Here is an 18,967-nt window from a genome sequence, read left to right as displayed (position 1 = left end):
TTCAAGGCCTTAAGGACTATCGGGAGCTATATCTTCAATTTTACACATAAAGAGGTCCTATTTCTTTTCATGGTTGCGAAGAGGATGAAATTCTGAGCAAGATGGACGTGTTCAATTAAAAGTACACATTCGTTTGGTCACCCATACAAATGATTATTCTTTTCGGGCCAGAAAAAGAATAATAGATCAGAACTGAACCGAGATGCAGAACCAGCCCGTTTGCAATTGTCCCAGAGGTACAAGGAATACTCCAAATACCAACAAGGATCGATGGACTACATCCTTAATTGATTGAAGATTCGTTTTTGGTAACAACAACTACCTAGTGTAGTTGGTGAGCTATGGTGTACAAAATTCCCTTGCTCACCAAGAGGTCTCAAGTTCGAATCTCATGGTTTTTTTTTTAGAGAATTTTGTTGAAGATTTTCTGCTTTTCACTCACTTAAAGCACTAAGGGCATGGAGGGGATTTCCACATCAAATTAGAAGGAAAGAAAAATCGTGGAAGCAAGAAGAGAAGAAGAAAAAGAAAAAGGAAAGAAAAAAAAGGGAGAAATAGAGATTGTCCAAATCTTCTCTCTCCTCCACATCATCACCCACCAAAATATTGTCCAAATCACATAAAGCAAGAAAAATCGTCCTTTGGAGGGAGAAAAAAAAAAAGGAAAGAAAATAAGCAAAAAAAATATATAGGAAATTTATTTCTCTCTTCTCTCTCCTCCACCTTAGCACTTTTGGTCTCAAAAGATCTCACAATCAATTGTGGGTTTCTCTCTTTTAGGAAAGAGAAATTTGTTACCCTACCTCCCCATTCCCTATAAATACAACTCATGTAAGAGGAGGAGAGACAATTCATTCTTCTTCTAGTTTTTTTTTAGTTGCTCTCTCTTTCTCTTGCTCTCTCTTTAGTTTTAGTTCTTCTTTATCTTTTCTTCAATCACTTTTGTAATAGTTTTTTTTTTTATTTCAATTAATGCAAGCACTCTTTTATTCTTATTCAGCCTTTTTATGTTTATGATTTATGCAATTGAGTTGTAATTTTTTAAGTTATAGTTCTAGGCTTAGATCTAGGTGACAAAATCACGAGCCGTGGAGCAATTTTTTTTCAAGTTCAAGCATTGATTCAAGTAAGTAGGCTCCTTCAGTAGTCTTCTCTCCCCCCTCTCATTCCCTCTTCTGACTACCCTTTCTTTCTTAATTTAGGATTTTTATTTTCAGTCGTTACATTATTGCTATTCCTTTCCCCCAAGGTTCATGGCTAGTGTATGTGTTGGCTTTGCCCCTTCTAGCCATAGAACCATCAATTTATTCCTTTTATTTTAATTGTCTCCCTTTCCCTAAAGCCAAGTAGAGTAACCCTTGTAAGAGTGACTCTCTGGTCAAGTAGGGAAGCTCATATTATGATGCATCCCTCGGGCTAAGTAGAGAAACCTACTTGTGAGTCTCTCTCTAGCTTTATCCCCTTTCTTTTACTTTATTTTTATTTCAGCATTTTTTTCCTTTATTTATTTATTTATTTATTTTTAATTGCGTGGGTTGTTTACTTTTAGTTATTTATTTATTTAATTTTAATTGTGTGGCTTGCGTCTTTAAATTCTTAGATGACGAATGGTTAGGACGTTATTTTAGATACATATGTTTAGGACGGTAATTAGAATTAGATCACAACCATTAATCAGTTCACTTTCGCATTATTAAAAGAAATAAAAAATAAAGTGGCTGCTCTCCCTGTGTTCGACCCGTAGCTACACTGATCCGTACGCTTGCGGTTACATTTTAAATCTCAAACAAGTTTTTGGCGCCGTTGCCGGGGAGACAGTTCCATGTTATTTTTCACTTTCTTTTGGTAAATCGGAGTGCTTTGTTCACTTTGTTTTATATTTTTCCTTTTCTTTTATTGAATTCCTGAGAAGAACAACTTGCAATAATAGTTGTATCAGTGGAGGTCGCCATGCCTCACAGTATGATAAAGACAGGTTTCGCCCTGTAGCAGTACCTCAGGAATTGACCTGAGCAACCCCAGATCCCTGCCGGTAAGCTCCCAAAAAACCAAAAAAATTCAAAAAAATCAAAAAAAATCAAAAAAATCAATCAAAAAAATAAAAAAAAAGAGTTTTGCTATCCATTCTTTTGTGCTTGTCTTACTTTAGTTGCGGGTAGTTTTCTGTTGCATGAGTGTTAGGTGGGTACGTAATACTAAGAATCGGTTAGAAAGAAGAGATCCAACAAGTAGTGACCCTATACGTTTGCTCTCTTTAAAACCCTTCAATATGGGAGACCAACAGCAAAACCCTTCACCTAAGTCTTTGAAAGATAGGTTCTACCCTGCTGGAACAGCCCAACCTTCCTGCATAGTTCTACCACAAGCCCAGGGCAATAATTTTGAACTCAAATCTCAATACATCACTATGTTGCCCCACTTCCATGGGTTGACCTCTGAGGATGCATACCTATTTCTAAGGGAATTTGAAGAGGTATGTGTTCTAATTAAGATCCAACAGCTTTCTGATGATGCTGTTAAGCTTAGGTTTATCACTTTTGCATTGAAAGACCAAGCTAAGAAGTGGTTGTATGGGTTACCCACAAATTCTATAACCTCATGAGAACAGTTCACAGTTGTCTTCCTTAAGAAGTTTTTCCCAACTCACAAGACCAATAAGCTTAGAAGTGATATCCTTCAGTTTAGGCAAAAGCCTAGTGAGTCATTTTCCAAACTTATGGAGAGATTCAAGGATCTACTCCAAGAATGCCCTCACCATGGCCTAGACCTATGGCATTTATGTCAAATAATTTATGAGGGTATTGATTACCCAACTAAACAAATGATAGAGTCTATGTGCCCTGAGGGATTCACATCCTTTACAGATGAAGGAAAGGCATGGGAATTCTTACTTGACTTAGCTGACAAAACCCGTGAGTGGGAATCAACCCAAGAGAGTGAAAGAACCATAGGAGGAAAAGGATATTTTGTGGATGGGATAGTAGCCAAGGAAGCCCATTTGGATAGCCTAATCAAGAGGATTGAGGCTATTGTTCCTAGAGAGCCATCATCAGTCAATTTGGTTAAGATTTGTGCTTGGTGCCAGTCCCCTGGACATGTCATAGAAGAATGCCCCAACACCTCTGGGGGCACTTCTAATGATAGTGTTAATGCCTTATACCAGAATAATCCATATAGTAACACCTACAATCCAGGATGGAGAAATCACCCAAATTTCTCTTGGAATCAGGGCAACCAAGCAGGACCTTCCAATTTCTATAATCAAGGTCAACCTGGACCCCAAAGGCCTCCCTTTGCACAACAATCTTTTTCCCAAAATACTTTTCCTAGGTCAAATGTAGGACCTCAGGCGAGTTTTCCTAGGGCCCCTCTTCTATCATCTTATCAGCAACCCCCTGGGTTTACCAACACTGGAGAGGCAAGTAGAATAAGTGACTTGGAAAAAAATATGGCCCTCCTCATGACAAGCCATCAAAATCTTACGAGAGAACTTACCCAAGTTGTCTCAATTATGCGTGAGAGGGAGAAAGGAACTTTACCCAGTCAACCAGAGCCTAACCCTAGGCATCATCAGCCTGTTAGTTCACAAGGACCAACTAATGCACCACTGAATATAGTACAAGGTCAGACTCAACAAGGGCCCTCTAACCAATGTAATGTTGTTTATGCCCTTAGGAGTGGTAGAGAGTACCTACAGAGCGTTCCTAAATCTTCCCCATCTATTACTCCTGTTAACTCTTCTTCAGTTGAGGACACAAGTGTGCCTCTTGTTCCAGGTTCGTCTGATGAACCTAAAGATTTTTCTGAAACTAAAGATGATTTGGTTGAGGAAACCAAAAATGATTCTTCTGAACAGGGGCAAATCCCTAACAGTCCTTATGTTCATCCTGTCCCATTTCCTAATCCCTTGGTAAACAAAAAGAAGACTGCTTCCATGGACAAAATTTTAGAAGTCTTCAAAAAGGTAGAAGTAAACATCCCTCTTTTGGATGCCATATCCCAGATCCCCGCCTATGCAAAGGTACTGAAAGATTTGTGTACTCACAAACGTATCACTAGTGTGCCCAAAAAGGCGTTCTTGGCAGGTAACATTAGTTCCATAATTACTCAGCCTATAGCAGCCAAGTATAAGGATCCAGGGAGCCCTACCATATCTTGTGTCATAGGCAACACCTATATTGAGCATGCCTTACTTGAACTTGGTGCAAGTGTGAATCTTTTACCTTACCATGTGTACAAGCAACTAGGATTGGGAGAATTGAAAGCCACTGGAACTACTCTTCAGTTGGCAGATAGGTCTGTTAAGATTCCTAAAGGGATGGTTGAGGATGTCTTACTAAAGGTGGGGGAATTTATTTTCCCTGTTGATTTCATTGTGTTAGATACTAAGCCCTTCTCAACCAAGGATGAGATCCCAATAATTCTAGGAAGACCATTCTTGGCTACCAGTAATGCATTAATCAATTGCCGGAATGGTTTCCTAAGATTATCTTTTGGTAACCAAACTGTTGAGTTTAACATGTTTAGGATTGGCAAGCAACCACATATGGAAGAAGAGATCAATATGCTTGAGGATTTTTTGGATTTTTCTGATGATTTAGTTACCAACTTTGATATTGATTTTGATTCAGAATTCCAAGAGTGTATGGATGAGTTGGATGATGATAGTGAAAATTTCTTTTCTGAAGTCTTGAGTCTTCACACACTTGTGAAGCCCTTAGGACCCCTTTCCAATTACATTCCCAAACCTTCCATAGTTGAGCCCCCTAAGCTAGATCTTAAGGAGTTGCCATCTAATTTGAGATATGCTTTCCTAGGGCCTGACCAGACTCTTCCTGTAATAATTTCTTCAAATTTGACTTCTAGCCAGGAAGAGGAGTTACTTAAAGTGTTAAAAGATAATAAGGAAGCCCTAGGTTGGACCATGGCTGATATCAAGGGTATAAGCCCTTCTATTGTGCAACATCATATACATCTTATGGAGGATTCCAAACCATCCACGGAACCCCAAAGAAGAGCTAACCCAGTGATGATGGAAGCTATTAAGAAAGAGATCCTAAAGTGCTTGGATCATGGAATAATTTATCCTATTTCTGACAGCCAATGGGTAAGCCCAGTTCACGTAGTGCCTAAGAAGTCTGGTATGACTGTAGTTCCTAATGCCAACAATGAGTTGATCCCTACCCGTGTCCAAACAGGATGGCGAGTGTGCATTGACTACAGGAAGTTAAATGCGGCAACCTGGAAGGACCACTTCCCATTGCCATTCATTGACCAGATGTTAGAGAGGTTAGCTGGACATGAATACTATTGCTTTCTTGATGGATATTCCGGCTATAACCAAATCCCAATTGCTTTAGAGGACCAACATAAGACCACTTTTACATGCCCATATGGAACATTTGCTTACAGGCGTATGCCCTTTGGGCTTTGCAATGCCCCTGCTACGTTCCAACGATGCATGATGAGCATTTTTTCTGACATGGTCGAAAAATTCTTAGAAGTATTTATGGATGACTTTTCAATTCATGGGAATTCCTATTCTGAATGTCTTCATCATCTTTCCCTAGTTTTGAAAAGGTGCATATCTAAGAATTTGGTTTTGAATTGGGAGAAATGTCATTTTATTGTTAAATCTGGTATTGTTTTAGGCCATGTAATATCCAAGGAGGGAATTAAGGTAGATAGAGCCAAAGTGGATTTAATTGATAATTTACCACCTCCTCAATCTGTTAAGGATGTTCGGTCTTTTCTAGGGCATGCAGGCTTCTACAGAAGGTTTATTAAGAACTTTAGTCAGTTAGCCCGACCTCTCACCTCATTACTTGTCAAAGATCAGACTTTTGAGTTTTCCAAAGAGTGCCTAGAATCCTTCAAGCAACTTAAGAAGGAGTTGACCAATGCACCCATTGTTCAACCACCTGTTTGGACTGAACCTTTTGAACTGATGTGTGATGCTTCAGATTTTGCCATAGGAGCAGTTTTAGGTCAAAGGATTAATAAGTTACCCACTGTCATTTACTATGCTAGTAGGACCTTAAATCATGCACAACTCAATTATACAACCACTGAAAAAGAATTTTTAGCTGTTGTGTTTGCATTAGAAAAGTTTCGGTCTTACTTAGTTGGCTCACATGTGGTGGTGTATACTGATCATTCTGCCCTCAGATACCTAGTTCAGAAGAAGGATGCCATAGCCCTTCTCATTAGGTGGGTTTTACTTTTGCAAGAGTTTGATTTAGAAATTAGGGATAAGAAAGGAGTTGAAAACCTAGTTGCAGACCATTTATCCCGGCTTCCCAATTCCTTGACTGTTGATTCTCCAGTCAACGAGAACTTTCCAGATGAACAATTATTTGCAATGTCTAGTGAACCATGGTTTGCTGACATTGTCAACTTCTTAGTTTCAGGTGTGACTCCGGATCACTGGTCCACTCAAGATAAGTATAGGTTTCATTCCCAAGTTAAGCACTTTTTGTGGGATGATCCTTATTTGTTTAAGATATGTCCAGATCAGATTATCCGACGATGTGTTCCTGATCATGAGCAACATTCTATTCTCTCTTTTTGTCATGATCATGCATGTGGTGGACACTTTGGACCTAAGAAGACTGCCGCAAAGGTTCTCCAATGCGGATTTTATTGGCCCACTCTTTTTAGAGATGCTTTTGATTTTTGCAAGGCTTGCCCCGCCTGCCAGTCTTTTGGCCGTATCAATAAGAGGAATATGATGCCCCTCAACCCTATTTTGGTAGTTGAGATCTTTGATGTTTGGGGCATCGATTTTATGGGACCATTCCCTAATTCTTTTGGGAATTTGTTCATACTTTTGGCCGTTGATTATGTTTCTAAATGGATAGAGGCCATACCTTGTAAAACTAATGACCACAAAGTGGTGGTCCAGTTTCTCAAAGAGAACATTTTTTCCCGCTTTGGTGCACCACGTGCAATAATTAGTGATAGGGGTACTCATTTTTGTAATCGGCCTTTTGAGGCCTTAATGAAAAAGTATGGGGTCACTCATAAGTTATCTACCCCTTATCACCCCCAAACTAGTGGCCAAGTGGAGGTGTCTAATAGGCAGATCAAACAAATCTTGGAGAAAACTGTTAATCCCAACCGTAAGGATTGGTCCCTTAGGCTCATTGATGCCTTGTGGGCCCATCGTACTGCATTCAAGACTGACCTTGGCCAGTCTCCCTACCGTTTGGTGTATGGGAAAGCTTGTCACTTACCAGTTGAGTTGGAGCATAAGGCCTTTTGGGCTATTAAGAAGCTTAACTTTGATTTGTCTGATGCGGGAATTCATCGTAGGCTCCAACTATCTGAGTTGGAGGAACTTAGGAATGATGCCTATGAAAGTTCTAGGATTTACAAGGAAAAGACTAAAGCTTTCCATGATAAGCACATTCTGCGTAAATCTTTTGCAATTGGTGATAAGGTCTTATTGTACAACTCTCGATTGCATCTTTTCCCTGGTAAGCTTAGATCCCGATGGGATGGCCCATTTATTGTCCATAATGTATATCCCCATGGGGCTGTGGAGATTTTGAATCCAGGAACAGGGGTAATTTCGAAGGTTAATGGTCAGCGTTTGAAACCGTTCCTCGAGTTTCCCACTACCAGTAGTGAAGAGGTCATGGATCTCCATGAACCTCTTTACACTGATGACTAATTTTTAATCAGGTATGACCCCCTTGCATTGTCTTTGCTTTTAATTTTTTCCATGCATTGAGGACATTGCATGACTTAAGTGTGGGGGAGGGAAACCAGTTTTTGTTTTTTTTTCTTTCACTTTGTTTTGTTTGTTTTTCTTTTTATTTTTGAGCTTGCTAAGGATGAAGTCCTACTTTGGCTTTTAGCTAATGATCAGACCATTCGGATGCTTGATGTACGAAAATAAAAGTTTTGACGAAGGTACCCATTTTGAACGTATAAAACCCTGTTGAGAAGAAAGAAACAAGCATGTGTCTTGAGATGAGACTTTCTTTTGAAAAATAAGAGACCCCTGTTTTATGGTGATGGACCATATGTAAGTCTGTGGGTTCCTTGTACTTTTGATTTGGAGTTGAGACCTTCTTTTTAATTTGGCATGGGTTGACAAATGCACAATTTTAAATGAAATGTGAAATGTGGTATAAAGAAGAATAAGAGTTGATTCCCTTGGAACTAGACAGGGCATTGCGCCTCAGGAAGCGTGGTGTCTTGATCGAAATTCCTTGGGAGGAAACTTCTGAAGTAACTCTAGCATCACTGCCTTTGTGGACATATGCAAAAAGCGAAGCTACATAGTAACTTGGGTGTCTGGTGTTTGCTCCACCATGTCATTCAGGCCAAAAGTAGTGGAGTAGAATAGAGTTTATTAAGCAGAAAAAAAAAAGAGAAAAAAAATGTGCAAATGTCATTATTGCTTGGTAACATGTTTGGTCAAAAACACTCCAACGCCTTAGTCATTGGTTCCCTAGTTCTTCACAAGTGGTTTTGCCTTAAGATAAGGATGTTTTGGAAGAGATGAGGTGAGTTCCAAATTAAGAAATATGCTAGTGCCTGGAATTGATAAAGGGTAATAAAAGTTCAAGTGTGGGGGTCCCTTGTAAGAGAAATTATCTTTGCTCCGGATCGGTATGAGCCTTACCTTTAGCCAAAGTTGGGATTTGTTTATTCTGAATTTTGGGTGTATATTCACTGCAAACACCCACGAGACACAACTCGTCCACTAGGGGTGACCTAGGGGTTTAAAGGCTTGTTGCACATGTTAAGTGCAACCGTGATTCCTACGAAAGTGAGTTAGGTTTTTTTTTTTGTTTTTATTCTTTTCTTTTTGTTTTGTTCGAGGACTAACAAAGTCTAAGTGTGGGGGAATTCTGATGAGCACATTTATGTGTGAAATCTAGGGTAGTAAAACATGCATTTTACATATTTAGAATGGAGCTACCTTGGGTTTTACTCTTTTTTTGTATGTTTTATATTTTCAAGGCCTTAAGGACTATCGGGAGCTATATCTTCAATTTTACACGTAAAGAGGTCCTATTTCTTTCCATGGTTGCGAAGATGATGAAATTCTGAGCAAGACGGACGTGTTCAATTAAAAGTACACATTCGTTTGGTCACCCGTACAAATGATTATTCTTTTCGGGCCAGAAAAAGAATAATAGATCAGAACTGAACCGAGATGCAGAACCAGCCCGTTTGCAATTGTCACAGAGGTACAAGGAATACTCCAAATGCCAACAAGGATCGATGGACCACATCATTAAGTGATTAAAGATTTGTTTTTGGTAACAACAAGTACCTAGCGTAGTTGGTGAGCTATGGTGTAAAAAATTCTCTTGCTCACCAAGAGGTCTCAAGTTCGAATCTTATGGTTGTTTTTTTTAGAATATTTTGTTGAAGATTTCCTGCTTTTCACTCACTTAAAGCACTAAGGGCATGGAGGGGATTTCCACATCAAATTAGAAGCAAGGAAAATCGTGGAAGCAAGAAGAGAAGAAAAAAAAAAGAAAGAAAAAAAAGGGAGAACCAAAGATTGTCCAAATCTTCTCTCTCCTCCACATCATCACCAAAAGATTGTCCAAATCACACAAAGAAAGAAGAAAATCGTCCCTTGGAGGGAGAAAAAGAAGAGAAATAAATTAGAAAAAAAAAAGGAAAGAAAATAAGCAAAAAAATTATAGGAAATTTATTTCTCTCTTCTCTCTCCTCCACCTTAATACTTTTGGTCTCAAAATATCTCACAATCAATTGTGGGTTTCTCTCTTTTAGGAAAGAGAAAATTGTTACCCTACCTCCCCATTCCCTATAAATACAACTCATGTAAGAGGAGGGGAGACAATTCATTCTTCTTCTAGTTTTTTTTTAGTTGCTCTCTCTCTCCCTCTCTCACTCTTTAGTTTTAGTTCTTCTCTATTTTTGCTTTAATCACTTTTGTAATAGTTTTTTTTATGTCAATTAATGCAAGCACTCTTTTATTCTTATTCAGCCTTTTTATGTTTATGATTTATGCAATTGAGTTGTAATTTTTTAAGTTATAGTTCTAGGCTTAGATCTAGGTGACAAGATCACGAGCCATGGAGCAATTTTTTTTAAGTTCAAGCATTGATTCAAGTAAGTAGGCTCCTTCAGTAGTCTTCTCTCTCCCCCCCTCTCATTCCCTCTTCTGACTACCCTCTTTCTTAATTTAGGATTTTTATTTTCAGTCGTTACATTATTGCTATCCCTTTCCCCCAAGGTTCATGGCTAGTGTATGTGTTGGCTTTGCCCCTCCTAGCCATAGAACCATCAATTTATTCCTTTTATTTTAATTGTCTCCCTTTCCCTAAAGCCAAGTAGAGTAACCCTTGTAAGAGTGACTCTCTGGTCAAGTAGGGAAGCTCATATTATGATACATCCCTCGGACTAAGTAGAGAAACCTACTTGTGAGTCTCTCTCTAGCTTTATCCCCTTTCTTTTACTTTATTTTTATTTCAGCATTTTTTTTCTTTATTTATTTATTTTTTTTTAATTGCGTGGGTTGTTTATTTTCAGTTATTTATTTATTTAATTTTAATTGCGTGGCTTGCGTCTTTAAATTCTTAGATGACGAATGGTTAGGATGTTATTTTTAGGACGGTAATTAGAATTAGATCACAACCATTAATCAGTTCACTTTCGCATTATTAAAAGAAATAAAAAATAAAGTGGTTGCTCTCCCTGTGTTCGACCCGTAGCTACACTAATCCGTACGCTTGCGGTTACATTTTAAATCTCAAACACCTGCAAATCCTCAAGTGGAGTACGAATGTCAAGAACTCAAGTCGACATCCAATTAATAACCATCCCATGAGCTGGTCTAATGTCTGTCGGCCTAAATCCGAAGGTGGTCTGGGCATTCGCAAAATCAAAGATGTCAATTCCTCGGCCACTCTTAGTACCCCTCAGGAATGATTCCCTTTGGATAGTCTCCCTCCACCCGGATGCTTCCTGGATTTGGCGCAACATACTTAAGCTCAGGCGCCTTGCCCTTCCCGCAATCTCCTGTACCATTGGCAATGGCTCCTCCACTTCCCTTTGGCATGACCCTTGGCATCCTCCTGCCCCTTATCTCCCCCAAGATCATCTCTTCCTCTGGATCCTCCAGATCTGCCACTATGGCCTCTATCCATTCCCTTGATGGTTGGTCCCCTCCTCCCCTCCCCCTCCTTTGGTTGATCTCTGGTCCTCCCCCCCCCCCCCCCATCCCCCTTGGTCATAGAGGTTTCGAGGGCCAGGTAACCTGGTTGCCCTCATCCTTGGGTTTATTCTCCTCTGCCTCCGCTTGGAACATTCCAAAGACCCTTTAATTCCTTGGCGAAACCAAAACATCATCTGGTTTAAAGGGCATATTCCTCGTCATAGCTTCACCGCTTGACAAGCCCTCTCCTACTACCTTCCCACGCAATCCTTTCTTAACTTCCGCCACATCCAGGTCCCCTCCTCCTGTTGTCTGTGTTGAAACGGTACTGAAGATGTTGACCATCTATTCTTCTCCTTCCCCTTTGCCACCTCCATCTGGAAGAGGGTTCTCCGTTCAGCTGGCCTTCCCCCCATCCCATCCTCCCGCTTGGCCGTGAGTGGATGTGGGTAGACATGACCTTCAACGGCTCTTCTATTTGTGACACAGTTGGAAAGCTAGCCTTTTGCGCCACCATCAACCACCTTTGGATGGAATGTAACCTTCGTAGATGAACCACCAAATCTCATTCATTTGATAGGATTTGGAAAGCCATCTACTCTGAGGTCTCGTCTAAGATCAGCCTTCTTCACCATCGTTCAGTTCGTGACACCCCAAGGAACAAGCTCATTGTTGTCTCCTGGGGCCTCCCCTCATCAATCATATCGCCCACCCCCAATTGATGTCTCCTTAGCCTTTTGGGTTTAGTTCCCCCCTCCCTGGGGTTTTGATCCCTTTCGAGTCCCCCCCCCCTTTTTTTCTTTTCCCTTTGTATATTCTTTCTTTTCCTTGGTAATAAATTATTTATTCACCCAAAAAAAATTTAATGTTGAGGTATGTTTTAATCATGGCATGAATGCATTATTTACTTGTTTTACTATCATATTATGTCTTGTTCTAGTAATATTTCATAAAATAATCAGAACTGTTCGACAGTTGCTTCCAAACAAGGCTGCAACTCTAAAACACCACTATGTTTTAGTATTTTTGCAAATTGAAGTTCTAACATGTTTATTAACCTCAAAACAAGATCCCCATCAAGTTTTAGGTCATAATATGGCCGTTTGCCCACCAAACATGCTGTTGAGTTAAAAAAAATGCAACTCGGCAAGATCTCACCTAAATTTCGGTATTTCAGTTGTTTTGAAACCAACAAGATACCGAAACAAAACGAGATTTCAAACCTTAGAATGTATATGAGTGTAAAATAGGAGAAATCATATTGTTTTGAATTTTTAAATATTCAAACAATGGTCCCCAAAAGAGAGGGCATTCTTTACCCATTTTATTAGGATAACTCATACATCAGAGGGATGAAATGTCAAAACACTTGTTGATTTTCAAAATGCCACCAGTAAGATTCATGGACCGTCCCACACGACCAGTCTATTAAACCATCCAATATGAAGAAACATCCATCACTAGGAAATATCAAGGCATCATAAAAAATATAGGTCCACATAATAATGATTAGTGTAAATGTAAAGGCATCATACAAAACATAAGTCCACAAAATAAAGAAAAAATATCTAAAAAGTAAAAAATGGCAACTTACCACAGTAGGCTTTTTTATCAAACCATCTCTCACTCTCTGATGCAAATCATCACATTCTCCCTGCAAACAACAGAAATAATCAGGATGGCAAACTTTTGTAGCAATTGACAATGTACGTGTGTTGCTATAAGCAAAGGGCTAGTGTCGCTAGCTTGCACATGGCCCACCCATTACTCCAGGATAGAGTTGCCAGTTTGCTATAGGCTCAGGGTCAGTCTCAATTTTAAGTAAGTAACACCATGCTAAAGCTAACAAAACTCACCTAGAACAAAAACTGTAGAATCATAGATGGCCAAGTCAAATTTTCTAGAGTACTCACTCACAGGAAGGTCAGGGTAAAACTGACTGACTTGCAAGATGGCTCAGAAGCCTCAGATACAGAAATTAAGCAACAAGTGTCAAGTGCCTAGGCTAAATTCACGACACCCAACACAAGGAACTTCACATAACAGGATAAACTTCTCCAAGTTTAACCAGCAGGTCAGGTCTTGAATCAGAAAAAGGTAAGAAATGTAAGCTAGCTTTGAGTCTAACCTCCTAGTGCCACCAATAACATATTTGAAAGTATGGTGCCCTCAGGGATTGAGAATAGTTGGATCAATTATTGGTAAACCTAACTTTTCGGATCAGAGAACAAAGTTCGTAGACAGACTTGCTTTTGCGGGGATTTTTATCGAAGTATCCGCTGAAGTTACTACCCCAGCTTCTGTCACAGTTACGGACGTTGAACAACAAGTTATTTACGAGTGGCTTCCTCTGCAGTCCGAAATATGCAAGACCTTCGGAAATAGCACAAAGCTATGTGCCCCCAAAGTCGTCCACAACTCTGAGAATCTCCCCAACATGTCTCTGAACCTGGGTGCAAATACCCCTAACAAATCTCAGAATCTGGTTGATAACTAAGACTACCTAAGCCTCCCTAACAAGATTGGTGTCTCCCCTGCCCCACCTGGGTCACAAAAAGCTCTAGCGATGAAATAGACCTAATCGCAGTCTCATAGTAAATCCCCATCTGCTGGAAGATGGATCCACACATGCAAGACCCCTGTCCCTTGATCCGAAGGGTCGTCATCTATTATTGTCTGCTAGGAAAGCAGATTTGTGCTGCTTTTGTCCTCCTTTGACATGGAGGACGAAGAGATTCAGCATCTGAAGACGTCGATGCTTCGCCGAAAGTTGGATGCCCTAGTGTAGAGATCCCCCATTTGGAGGACGATTCACGGACCTCTGGTCCTCATTTACAGCTCCTTGTCACTTCTCGCCCTCTTCAGCCTGCAGAGATGTCTACCATCCCTGCCGCCTTTGGCGATTCCATCCCTTCTATTATGCGAATTATGTCACACTTTTCCTCTTCTGCCAGCGTTGCCTTTTTCCCCTAACGTAGGGCCCACCACCACTCCTAACCCATGTGGTCTCTCACCCTCGACCGACCTTCTCTCTTTTTCTTCTTCAAACAGTCCCTTGACCTCATCCTGGTTCACCTTTCCGGCCCACCTAGCCTCTTCCTTATCCTTTGAGGAACCTCCATCTTATCTTGTTGTCCGAGTTGACCCCAACTCAAACCCTTCTCTCCCTCCATCCTCTAACCCATCCTCCCATTTATCTTCTCTGACCCATCCTCCCTTCTCTTCGAATCGTCATCTTGCCAACTACCCATCTACCGTCCCGCCAACCACTTCAACCCATTATCCATCTCCTGACCTTCCTATCCTTGCAATCCACCGAGCCATTCATCCATATCCTTCCTTGCCATCGAAAGCTTTGCCTCTGCCTGATGGTCCTAATTCTATGCAGGTCCTCCACGATTCTTCAGATCTGCCAGCACACACCTCATAAGGTGTCGATCCAAAACTCCAGGCAATGCAAGCCCATCCTGCGCAGCTCCCCATGACTGGCCCTCCGCCAACCCTTGCTAGATTGAGCTCCTCCGCCTCTAGCCTCTTGCCAACCTCAGTTTGCACTTCAGCGATTGTCATCAACAGTAACTTTTCTCCTAGCGTTGCCCATGCTGATCCCCGGTTGCTCCCACCTTGGAAGGTGTCTCTGCCTCCTAACTGTGCAGGCCTCTCCTGCGCACCTCAACCTGCTAGGCCCCTTGACTGACTCATCTGCTCAATTCAACCAGCAAGGCCTCCTACCTGCCACTTTTACTTCTGCCACTACGCCACTCGAGCTGACTCCATTGGCCGATGGTCTTCCAAGGGGAGCCCCTACATCTTCGGCTACCACTGCTGCTGCCTCATTTGCATTGCTCCCTGAGAAATTGCAGCATCATCCCATCGTTGCACAGGCCACCCTTGCTCACCCTGCCATGGACACCAATGCTGCCTCTACAGTTCATCGTACGCTTTTGTTCTTCCAGCGGTTGGCCCTAAAGCTGCTTGCAAAGATAAAAGCTCACAGAGATAAAAGCCCTATGAAGTCTTTGCCTCTGTAACCCAAGGCTATCAAGAACAGAACGGCTGCCCAAACCTCCAAGATCTCTTCCAGCCAGTCGACAATCCAGATATCCCCTCTCAAGGAATACCAGAAGCAACCTAAAAACTTGCTGGTGCTGCCACCCTTCGGCCTTCTTCTTGCTCCCTGGAGCCTTTGATCCCACAACCCCCTCCTTTCCTATGACTATTTGGATCTAGAACTTCCAAGGCTTTAAATTCCTGGCAAAACAAGCTATCATTCGCTCCCGTATTCGTTCCTCCAACGTGAACATATGTTGCCTACTGGAAACTCGTGTTTTGGAGCCCACCACTTCCCGGATAATGGCTTCAATCTCCCCTTCCTGGTCCTTCCTCTCCAATTATGCCCATTGTCCAAATCGATAAATTTGGATCCTCTGGAATCCCTTCAAGTCTCAGATGTCCTCTTTTTCTTCTTCTTCCTAATGCATTCATCTCTCCATTTCTGATCCCTCTGGTTCTAATTCCTGCTTCTCCTTTGTCTATGTTTTGAATCCTGCTCAAGAAAGATCCTCCCTTTGGACTGACCTCCGCTCCTCCCCTTCCACAAGCTCCCACCCATGGGGAATTATTGGACTTAAATATGGTCAGATTCAATCACGAAAAACAGGGAGGTGATCCGATTGACATTTCCTCTGTCAATCCCTTCAGTGACTGCATTGATGACCTTAGCATGAATGATTTAGATGGTCAGGGGCCAATCTTACTTGGCACAATCGCCGCCAGGGCCCTAGTAGAGTTTCTTGCAAACTTGGCCGAGCTTTGGTTAACGAATCCTGGCTTTCATCTTTCCCTACTCCCATATGCCAGTTTTGAGGTCCCTAGCATTTCTGATCATAGCCAAATTATGCTCTATGTCTGCCCCTTCATCTCCATCAGGCCTAAGCCTTTCAAATTCTTTGAGATGTGGTCTCTCCATCATGATTTTTTTCCCATTGTTAAAGATGCTTGGGACATCCCTGTTCATGCTTTCTCTTCCCCTCTCATTGCCTTTGCTAGGAAGCTCCGCAAAGTTAAAGCTACTCTTAAATCTTGGAACATCTCAACCTTTGGCAATATCTCCTCTAGATTGTCATCCTGCAAATCTAGGCTTGAGGCCATTCAAGTGAAGCTATAGACGGATCTCCACAATTCTTCTCTTACTGAAGAAGAAAGCTTGGCCTCCTCTGAGCTCTCTTCTGTCTTTGCCCAGGAAGAATGTTTTCTTCGTCAAAAAGCTAGAATCAAATGGCTTGAGCTTGGTGACTCCTATTCGGCTTTCTTCCATAGATCCATGAAAGCTAGAACCAATAGCAATTCCATTCCTCTGCTAATCTCTAGTGATGGCTCTATCCTAAGCACTCCTGAGGGAATCAAATCTGAAGTTGTTTCCTTCTCTAACCTGTTCCATCTCCCTTTTTCCCCTCCTCTTGATCTTATCCCGCTTATTCTCCTCAATAAATTCATCCCTATCGATCTCGTATCTAACCTCCAATCCATTCCCCCTGACGATGAAATCCTCGTTGCATACCTTTCCCACAAAGCCAATAAATCCCTTGGTCCTAATGGCTTTAGCATGGGATTCTTCTCTTTTTGCTAGCGACATCATCAGATCTAATCTAATCTTTGCCATCTGTAGTTTCTTTACCAACCCCTCCCAAATTAAAGGGATTAACCAGACTTTTCTCTGCCTGATTCCGAAATCTGAGGAAGCCTCTTCCATGTCGGACTTCAGACTTATCTCCCTTTGTAAACTTCTATACAAATTCATTGCCAAAATTCTTGCCAACGGAATCCAATCGGTTGTGGACTCCCTGCTCAGTGCAAATCAACTTGCCTTCATTACTAGGAGGAGCATCATGGACAACATCATCTTGTGTCATGAAATTGTTAAGGGTTTTGACAGGAAATCCAACTACACATCAAATGGAAGTTCATCTCCAAAGTCTTGCTTCAGATGTCCTTCCCCTCAAATTTTGTGCACTAGATCCATTCCTCCTCCTCCCGCCATTAATCTGTTCTGGTGAATGGTAGCCCGACAGGCTTCTTCAACTCTTCTGTGGGAATCCGTTAAGGCTGCCCCCTCTCCCCATTTCTCTTCTCCCCTTTTCTTGAGGTTCTCTCCAAATCTACAAATCTTCCATTGATCTCTCATCCCTAAATTGCTCACTCATCTTGCCTTTGCTAATGATCTAAAGATCTTCTCCAAAGCTGACCATGGCTCCATTTCATCCCTTATGTCCTCTCTCCACCTCTTCAAAAATCTCTCTGGCCTTCGCATCAACCTACTTAAATCCCACCCCTCTTCCTCTCCGGTGTCTCTGATTCTCCTAAAGCCCTTCCCCTGGAGTTAACTAGCTCCTCTCTTTGCCACCAACCTATCAAATATTTAGGGTTGTCTCTCATCACTGCCAGGCTCATTGCCAAAAATGAACCCCTATGCTCGACCTCAAGAAAAAAAAAAAGGCTGCAACTCTGGAAAGGGAAGCTCCTCTCCTATGTTGGTCTTCTCGAGCTTTGCTAGATCGGTGATTCAATCCGCATATCTTTACTGGTCTACCATTTCTGCCCTCCCATGCGCCATCAAGGCCATTGAGTCCCTCCTTTGTTCCTTCCTCTAAAAAGGATGTGAGGTCTCCAAATTCCTTCACCCTATCAGTTAGGGATCCATTTGCCATCCTGAATTTGACGGTGGTCTCAGCCTTAGGAGAATCAAAGATGATAAATGCGAGCATTCTCAAACTCATCTAGAGGATTGCTTCCAAGCAAAAAAGCATTTGGGTCTCTTGGGTTTACTCCACCCTCCTCAAGTCTGACTCACTCTGGGCTGCTTCCCAGTCGACCGATGCCTCTTGGATCGGGCACAATATTCTCAACACCATACCTAAATCCCTAGAGGCCATCCACTACTCTATTGGGAACGGCTCTACCTCTCTCTAGCTCGACCTTTGGCACCCGCTTGGAGTTCTCCTTTCTGTTGTCAGCCCTAGACATATTTACCCCTCTAGCCTGGACTGGTCTGCCTTGATCAATATCATCCTTCGTGATAGCAATTGGTCCCCGCCTATCTCCCCCCCCCCTTCTCACAGACATTTGGTCTAGCCTTCCTCCCATTCCCATGGGACATCGGGTAAACATGGTTTATTTCATGGAGGCCTTCTTCCCTTCTTCCTCTGGCTTGCTTAGTTCAACCTCTAGTTAGGATTTTATCTACTCTACGAGCCATCCAGTCCTCTAGCATAACATCATTTGGTTCAAAAGCCACATTCCTCGCCACAGCTTCACTGTTTGGCATGCAATCTCCAATTTCCTTCCTACCCAGTCTTTTGTAATCTTCTGGCACATTCTGGTCCCCTCCTATTGTCTTTTGTTGGAATGGTACTGAAGATGTGGACCATCTTTTTTCTCCTGCCCTTTCTCCTCCACCGTCTGGAAGATGGTTCTTAGTTGCCGCTGGCCATCAAGAAGAAGAGTACTCTCTTTTAGTAGAGAATGGATCTGGGTTGACATGACTTATGCTGGCTCTTCCATTTGTGACACTATCGGAAAGCTCACCTTCTGCACCACCATCAACAATATCTGGATGGAAAGAAATCTGCGTAGACGGGCTTCCAACTCTCTTTCATTTGACAAGATTTGGAATGCCATCTATTTTGATGTCTCCTCCAAGATAGCAACTCTGCGCTCCTGGCTTGATAGAAAAACCCCAAGGAACATGCTCATTGTTGTATCTTGGGATCTCCTCTATTATTTTCTCCCCTTCCCCACCCTCTTAGTTCCCCTTGCCCC

General features: G+C 41.8%; 1 protein-coding gene and 1 non-coding gene across 5 annotated transcripts in view; both read right to left on the bottom strand.

The window, feature by feature from the left end:
- Positions 1–18,967, bottom strand: part of LOC122089052 — a 117,691-nt gene that overhangs the window by 47,418 nt on the left and 51,306 nt on the right. For all 4 annotated transcript variants that reach the window (XM_042658470.1, XM_042658468.1, XM_042658471.1 and 1 more), the window contains exon 6: positions 12,744–12,803. In XM_042658470.1, the coding sequence (XP_042514404.1) occupies positions 12,744–12,803 (60 nt within the window). The remainder of the gene's footprint in view (positions 1–12,743; positions 12,804–18,967) is intronic.
- LOC122090226 lies at positions 2,657–2,763 on the bottom strand. Its single transcript, XR_006143468.1, has one exon. It is a non-coding gene; the product is annotated as a small nucleolar RNA R71 (small nucleolar RNA).

This window comes from Macadamia integrifolia, chromosome 9, assembly GCF_013358625.1.
Source record: "Macadamia integrifolia cultivar HAES 741 chromosome 9, SCU_Mint_v3, whole genome shotgun sequence".
NCBI lineage: Eukaryota > Viridiplantae > Streptophyta > Magnoliopsida > Proteales > Proteaceae > Macadamia > Macadamia integrifolia.
This window is presented reverse-complemented; position numbering and strand designations above follow the sequence as displayed.